The sequence below is a fragment of the Triticum aestivum genome, chromosome 2B, assembly GCF_018294505.1.
Source record: "Triticum aestivum cultivar Chinese Spring chromosome 2B, IWGSC CS RefSeq v2.1, whole genome shotgun sequence".
NCBI classification, from domain to species: Eukaryota; Viridiplantae; Streptophyta; class Magnoliopsida; order Poales; family Poaceae; genus Triticum; species Triticum aestivum.
The window spans coordinates 664,404,388-664,411,448 of NC_057798.1; the positions used below are offsets into that span (position 1 = coordinate 664,404,388).

The following is a 7,061-nucleotide window of genomic DNA, read 5'->3' on the forward strand; positions in this document are numbered from 1 at the left end:
TCCATTAAGAAACCTACTCCAGCCACACGTCGGTTCACGAGCGGATCTGTATTGGTACTATAATAACAGGAGTTAGTGGTCACTTTACTTAAATTTAATTAGCATTAATAGAAGTTTATACTTAAAACAAGCAATGCATTGGCTCGTTCTATCAGTGCCACAGGATCAACATGCACAACAATTAGAATTATTATTCTCAAGACGCACACGATCAACACATTTGTCGCACTTTCACAAAGATAATACTACCAAGTTTGAATTGTTTGTTATGGTTGTTGTCCTCTGCATCATCATGCCGTGTTTCCCAACTTGCAAGATTCAGAACCAACAAATAAGATCCAAATAATAAGTACAACAAAGATGCCTACACATCTCATTGATTCCCAACTTGCAAGATTCAGAACCAACAAATAAGATCCAAATAATAAGTACAACAAAGATGCATACACATCTCATTGATTCCCAGCTTGCAAGTTTCAGAACCAACAAATAAGACTTAAATAATAAGTATAACAAAGATGCCTACACATCTCATTGATTCCCAGCTTGTAAGATTCAGAACCAACCCATTAGAGCATTTTGATAAAGTGAATATCTGAATTAAATCCATCTTGGCTAGCCATGTCATACAATCGAAGAACTTGGCGAATGCTCTTGACCATCACAACATCTGTACTTGAGTATTCCTGTTTGCACAACACAAACAAAGAGACATGAGAGCATGATTTCGCTTTAATAGCAGCCTCCTTGAACTCAACCTGCAGCTCCACTAGGATGAGGTCTTCCTGGAGTTCCATGATTCAATTCATGCGCCTTTTTCTACAGTTCACCTGAAATGAAGCAAAGATTGCATTATTCAGGTAGCAAGAAGTACTTGCTCTCGTGAGCTGGCAGGTTCTTCTTTAGTAGTTGCACTAAAATTGAGGAACATTAAGGTTGGCTCTCCGGCTCATGTAAGATGCAACTATAATTTTCTTGTCCTTTTGTGTAGTTTCGCTAATATAAAGTGTCATTGTGGTGACAGTGACGGCTCCATCTTGCAAAGGCTAATAAAATGTTGCACGAAATTACCAGCAGAACTTGACGGAGATTTTGGAAACTCCAATCACCATTTTGTGCAATTCCACCAAAATTGAGAGATGTTGCCCACGTGACATTTTAGTTGAACTGCACAACACACTCATTCCAAAAAAAATGTTTTGTGCAGTTCACCAAAAGGTCACAATAGCAACAATGTGAAATGAATATCCCTATCTGCACAAAAAGATAGAAAGTAAACAGTTGCTGGTCAATAAGAATATACGAAACATATACAAAATGAAAAGAAGCATCTTAATTATGTTCATGGCAATCACGCAAGGATAGTAGAAATTTTAAAATGTTAGCATTGCTTCATTCACCAGAAGCATTACAATCAACAATGAGATTCCTCAAATATGGGATTACTTTAATGGTGGCATTGCTTGTTTACCAGACACAGTAAATCAACAACAGCTAAAGAGTTGGTTTAAGGGCATGGGACCGTGGGGACACCAGGATACTCAGCAGCGTAAAGGAGAAACTTATTTATCATACTGGGGAAAACAGCAGGAGTGCCATTTGTAACATAGTTTAATTGCATCTTATCACTGGGGGCATCTATTTATATATAAAAAGTAAATGATGGGTTAATCAGAAGCAAGAGAATTAGTCTAAAAATTCCACGTTAATTAGAAAATACTAACCCTCGATCTGGCGGGTCTTTTAAAATTAACCATTAGATATGCATAACATATATATGTACAAAGATCTTCCTAAATCGATGAATAATTATCCACCATTGCCATTACATAAAATATACCCTTTCAACATAAGAAAAGAAAGGAACTTATGTCTCTCTCCCAATAACCCACGAGGCCTAACTTAAAAAAAACCCACGAGGCCTACCCTACATTAAAAAAGACACACAAGGCCTACCCTAAACCTCTCGCCTCTTCGTGCCGCTGCCACCGTCTTCTCATGCTGAACCCTCAACCCAGCTCTACCTCCTAGATGACGTCCTCTACCCATGACCTGCCTTCGAGGAATTCCTCCTGCCCCCATGCTACAGATTCTGTTCGATCTTGGTATATATGCGCGGATGCTACGGGTTTCCTTCGATCTTGCCATGTGGAGGCCAAAGGATGTCGTCTTCTTCCCATGGTCTGCCTTCAAGGGATTTCTCCTGCCCCAATGCTATAGATTTTCTTTGATCTTGGTATATGGGCGCAGATGCTACAAGTTTGCTTCGATCTTGCTATGTGGGGGGCAAAGGAAGGACCCCCAATGCTACAGATTATCTTTGATCTTGGTATATGGGCGCGGATCATCTTCGATCTTGCAATATGGGGGCCCATGGAGGGACTACATATGGTCTCTAATCGTGGTATATGGGTGCTGATTTGACAGGTTTCTTTTATCTTGGCATATGGATGTAGATGCTACAAGTTTCCTTCGATCTTGCTATATGGGGCCGATAGAGGGAGTATGTATTGTCTCTGATCTTGGTATATGCATGATTCCTGATTCTGCGGGTTATCTTTGATCTTGGTATATGGGCGCCGTTGGGGGGACTACGCATGGCAACATACAGAGTCCAATCTACAAGGATCTCACGTAAGAATAGCTGCAGAACTTTTCATAATGCAATGCGAAAGTACGACATTATGTTCATCTGCACCAAATCTGTCTGATTTGAACCGGACAACATCGCCATCAGACTCTGAGTTAGACTCCTTAGATTCCAAGAGATTTCGAGCCTCCTCAGCTGCGCTTTTATGGATACAAGATGAAAGCACGTATACAACCAGCTAACTAGAGACTTGTGTGTATGCATCTTTTCTAGATTGGTTCCTTATTTATCTGGGGTATATCATCTATGTATTCTATATATTATGATGTTGATTAATATTTTTTTCCTTATCTCTACTATCTAAAAGAAACGTAGCGTTCCGTTTTCCCTCTTACGTTCGTCAAGCCTCTCGTACGACCCCTCCCGCACCGATTTTTTTTCCTCCCGTTCCGACCCACCTATCGTCCCACTCGATTTTCTTTCCCCCCCTACCGCTTTTCTCCCTCACAGTTTTCTCCCTCCTCTGGCTTGCATCTCACGCCGGCGTCCAGCGCCACCGATGCCGATCTCTAGCCTTTGTCCGGTAACCCCTCCCGTGCGCCCTATCTCTCTTCTTCTCCCTTCTCCCTTCCCGACCTCTCTCTCACAAATCTTGCCTCAGGCCCATGGATCCCGATGTGGAGCTCCACTGCGGCCCGATCTGACGTGGGAGCGGCCAGATCCGTGCGTCTCCGCCTCGCTCCGCGCGCCTCCATGGTCCGCCGTCTTCTCGAGCGCCGGTGCCGCGCTCAGCCGCCGCCGTCCCATGCCATGGTTGCCTCCCTCCAGAACGACCTGCCATGGCCGCCTCCCTGCCTCTCCCGCAAGTGGGCCTCTGCACGACCAGATCCGTTCCTCTGCGCCTCGCTCCGCGCGCCATGATGGTCCTCCGTCTTCCCGAGCGCCGGCGCCGTGCGCAGCCGCCGCCGCCCCATGCCATGGTCGCCTTCCTCCAGAACGCCGTGCCATGGCCGCCTCCCTGCCTCTCCCGCAGGTGGGCCTCTGCGCCCCCGGCCTAGCAGATTAATGGAGGGCGCTGCCGACGTCGGGACATGCCTCGGTTCACCTGCTTCCTGATGTCCAATTATTTTTTGTTGTTGCTATATTCAACCTCATCTCTGAAAGCCTACACCTTCCTGTGCTGTTGCTATATTCACGAGTTTGACAGGAGAAGGGACTGGAGGCATACAGTAGGCAGAACAGTGGAACAAAACTCAGCTTCAATTAATCGACATGGTACCTTGCTCTCACCTTTTCTCCATATCTGTACAATACATCTATCTACTTTACCTGCCGCTCACGCCCAGAACAGATGCATCAGTTAGCCTTCAATCTTCTTGTTTTTGGGGAGATCTATGATCTTATTTGGATGGCTATGTAGGTGTTCGCAAATGGAAAGTCGTTCCTGCTGCTACAGTTCATTGGTTCAAGTCCGACACTGAGCTCACAATGGACGTTGAGTTGGTGGACACAATGGACAATAAGCCCATGAAGCTCCAGAAGTCCAGATTTGGATACGGTATTTCCCTTTCTATCTAAAATCTACCATAGAAATTTGTACTAGCTGCATATACATCAAAAGAGGTGGCACACTTGAAACTACTTCAGGAACAGTTTAGTTGTCAAAGGCAAATAACCATCTTTAGTGGTCGTTACATTAAACCTAGGACGAGATGCATATAGAGTTCTGTTATGGCTACTACGATACAGATGTCAACGCAAAGTATTTCCTCTTTTCTATGAAAAGGTTTACATTATAAGGATAATCGAGTATAATAATATGGATGAAAATATTGCTCTCCTGCTAGGTCTTAGAAGTTAGAATCCACAAAGTTAGGTTAATTATAGTAATTATGACCCCACTTATGCCTTCTCTTTACGCATTAAGATGTGTCGCTCCTTTAAAAAAAATAAGATATTGATTCTTGTGTTTTGAAGTCTTGGATGTGACTAATTGTATGACATGCCGATATCTGGCGAGCCTGGTGTGTTCTGTTTTCTCACACCCGCCGCCGTCGCACAAGGTGATTGTTGGACGTGAGCGAGCTTCAGGAGCACTTCCTACAGGTTGTCGGCCGTTCACAAGTACTTCCTTTCCAGCCGAATGGGCTCTTTAGTAAGATGCATCATCTTTTTTGAATGGAACAAGATTGACCATATTGTTTGAAGTGAAAAAGATTCATTATGATCTACCCATTACTTGATTTGAAGTTTTCAACTGCTAGATGTAGGAGGAGGCAGTAGTGGCTGGAATCTTGGTGCTAAATGACACATACTGTCCTCACCCGATTTCTAAGAGGAAAAAAAACCCAAAGAACAAATACTCATTCAAACATTTTTTGATTCAGTGCTCCATGAGCATTTTATCTATCATTTGTTTTAAAATTTTGAGTTTTCAGGTCTAAAATGGTTCATCCCCTTTTGTGGTTGCAGTTTTACTGATCTGGACACACCACCTTCTCAGGTCTAAAATTTTGAGTTTTCAGGTCTAAAATGTAACTGATGTAAAGATTTGTCCATCCCTTGGTTAGTCTTTTGATCTACTGGTATTTTATGAGGCTTGGCTTTTTGAAATAAAAAATTTTGCTTAGATTTTGACCTTTGTTGTATGCGTGATGGCAGACAGAATCCGACTTTTTTTCCAGCTGGTGCACTGAGGGAGGCGTTTGATGTAGCAATTGTAAGTATCGAACCTAATGAACTTCCTTTTAATTATTTTTGTGTGGTTTCACCTCTTACACGCTCTGTTAATTTCTTAGATTTATACAAGTTTGTTATTGAACAAGAACATCTCATGATGGTTGTCTTATTGTCTGTAGGCCTTTAAAAAACAATGCCATGATTGATTCATTCCCCACTGGTATATTCAAAGTTCTAGGTCTATACATTAATACATGTATATTGCTTCTAAAGATCTTGCAAATTTGGAAGCTAAAATTAGATAAAATGATATAAGTTTTTAGGTTAATTCTAATGTAATGCAATTTCAACTTCCTCTGGACTCTTGAAAGTAACTATTTTGTTTGCCTGCAGTATGTTCGTCCAGCAGAGGATGCTCTTCAGTGGAAAATTCTGAAACCTTATTCAGCTTTGATGTATAGCTGGCACAGTTTGTTAATAATCTCTATGAACATTTGTACAAATGGTGACAAAAAAGTTCTTTTATAACCATGGAATCATGACATGGAATGTATTATTAATGTGTATACCTTCAATGTGGATTATCGAAGACTACTTTCGTTTCATATTCATGCAAAAAACTTCTCCGGGAATGTTGAAATTTTTGCTTGTACTGTCTTTTCCTGGAGTCATTGAAATATCCCCTTGCACAGAAATTTGTTTTCTACTGAATTTTTGTCAAGATACTCTGGTACTAACATTTAACTATTTTGTAGGAATGAAGAGCTCAAGGGAGCAAAAGGAACAAGGAGAAAGGAGCGCTCAAGAGAAGTGAACTCAAAGTCCAAGATGCAATCTTCACATAGCTCACAAATATTAACCAGTAAACACTACTTGATTCGTGATGGCATTGGACCAGACACACAACATCCAGTTCTATAATAAGTATATTCGTGATTGCATTGGACCAGACACACGGAGATGCTCGCTTGTCGTCGAGGAGTGTAGCTTGTAATCGAAGTTGGCGCTACAAAACTTGTTCTCAAAACCGACAACCAACTTATGGCGCAGGTTATTAACTCAGATGTTATCGACCGATCCAGGTTTGGTCCTCTTGTCTAGGAGATAAAGAAGATGATGTGAGGCATCGACGAGTTCTGAGTGGCTTGGGCCAGGAGAATAGCAAACAAAGCTGCTCAGATCTTAGCTAGGGAGGGTTGCCTTTTAATGCAAAACTTGGTTTAGTGTTTCTACAGATTGTATTCAAGATGTTGTACTGGCGGATAATGCCATGAACTAAATAATAACAAGGCATCAATTTCCTTTAAAAAGTATGTTATCTTATAGCAGGTGCATCGTATCAAAGATACATATTTCATGCAATTAATGTTGAACCACTAAAATACTTATGTTCCCGTTGCAACGCACGGGCAATTTCCTAGTGCAAGTAAATGATTGGCTAATCAGAAGCAAAAGAATTAGTCTAAAATTTCATGTTAATTAGAAAATACTAGCTCTCGATCTAGTGAGTCTTTTAAAATTATAATAATCATGTAATTGTTGGATATGCGTAACATATATTGATATATATATATATATATATATATATGTATATAGCATTGTCGTAACAGAACAGATGCTAACGTGTCATAACCGGTCTCTCACAAAAAGCCAAACTTTTGAACCCAACGGAAAAAACTCATGTATACATCACGTAAGCACACATCTCCCACGTCCTTTTTTTTGAACACACGTCCTTTTTGTAGGTACCTGTCACAAGTCTGTTTTGTAGGTACCCATCCCACTTTCTTAA

The 7,061-nt window shown here is 41.4% G+C and overlaps 1 protein-coding gene across 27 annotated transcripts; it reads left to right on the forward strand.

Moving 5' to 3' along the window:
- Nucleotides 1-3,014: 3,014 nt before the first annotated feature.
- Nucleotides 3,015-6,579, forward strand: LOC123046579 (uncharacterized). 27 transcript variants are annotated; one of them, XR_006422432.1, is made up of 9 exons: nt 3,015-3,173; nt 3,252-3,865; nt 4,011-4,148; nt 4,568-4,696; nt 5,063-5,155; nt 5,252-5,309; nt 5,449-5,489; nt 5,663-5,774; nt 6,025-6,579. XR_006422432.1 is itself a non-coding variant. In XM_044469977.1 (5 exons), exons 2-5 carry the CDS (start codon nt 3,682-3,684, stop codon nt 5,119-5,121), a joined length of 528 nt encoding a protein of 175 aa, XP_044325912.1. In that variant the 5' UTR covers nt 3,015-3,173; nt 3,252-3,681; the 3' UTR covers nt 5,122-5,245. The 27 variants fall into 27 exon arrangements, 1 of the variants encoding a protein (XP_044325912.1); XR_006422433.1 differs by having other exon boundaries at nt 5,663-5,724; XR_006422443.1 differs by lacking the exon at nt 5,663-5,774 and having other exon boundaries at nt 6,025-6,131; nt 6,220-6,579.
- Nucleotides 6,580-7,061: the final 482 nt, after the last annotated feature.

Excerpts from the sequence above, each read along its gene's own strand:
- LOC123046579 (XM_044469977.1), top strand. The coding sequence starts at position 3,682 with ATGCCTCGGTTCACCTGCTTCCTGATGTCCAATTATTTTTTGTTGTTG. Across the intron at positions 3,866-4,010 it reads AGCTTCAATTAATCGACATG|GTGTTCGCAAATGGAAAGTC; the intron begins GTACCTTGCTCT and ends ATGGCTATGTAG. Across the intron at positions 4,149-4,567 it reads GAAGTCCAGATTTGGATACG|TCTTGGATGTGACTAATTGT; the intron begins GTATTTCCCTTT and ends TGTGTTTTGAAG.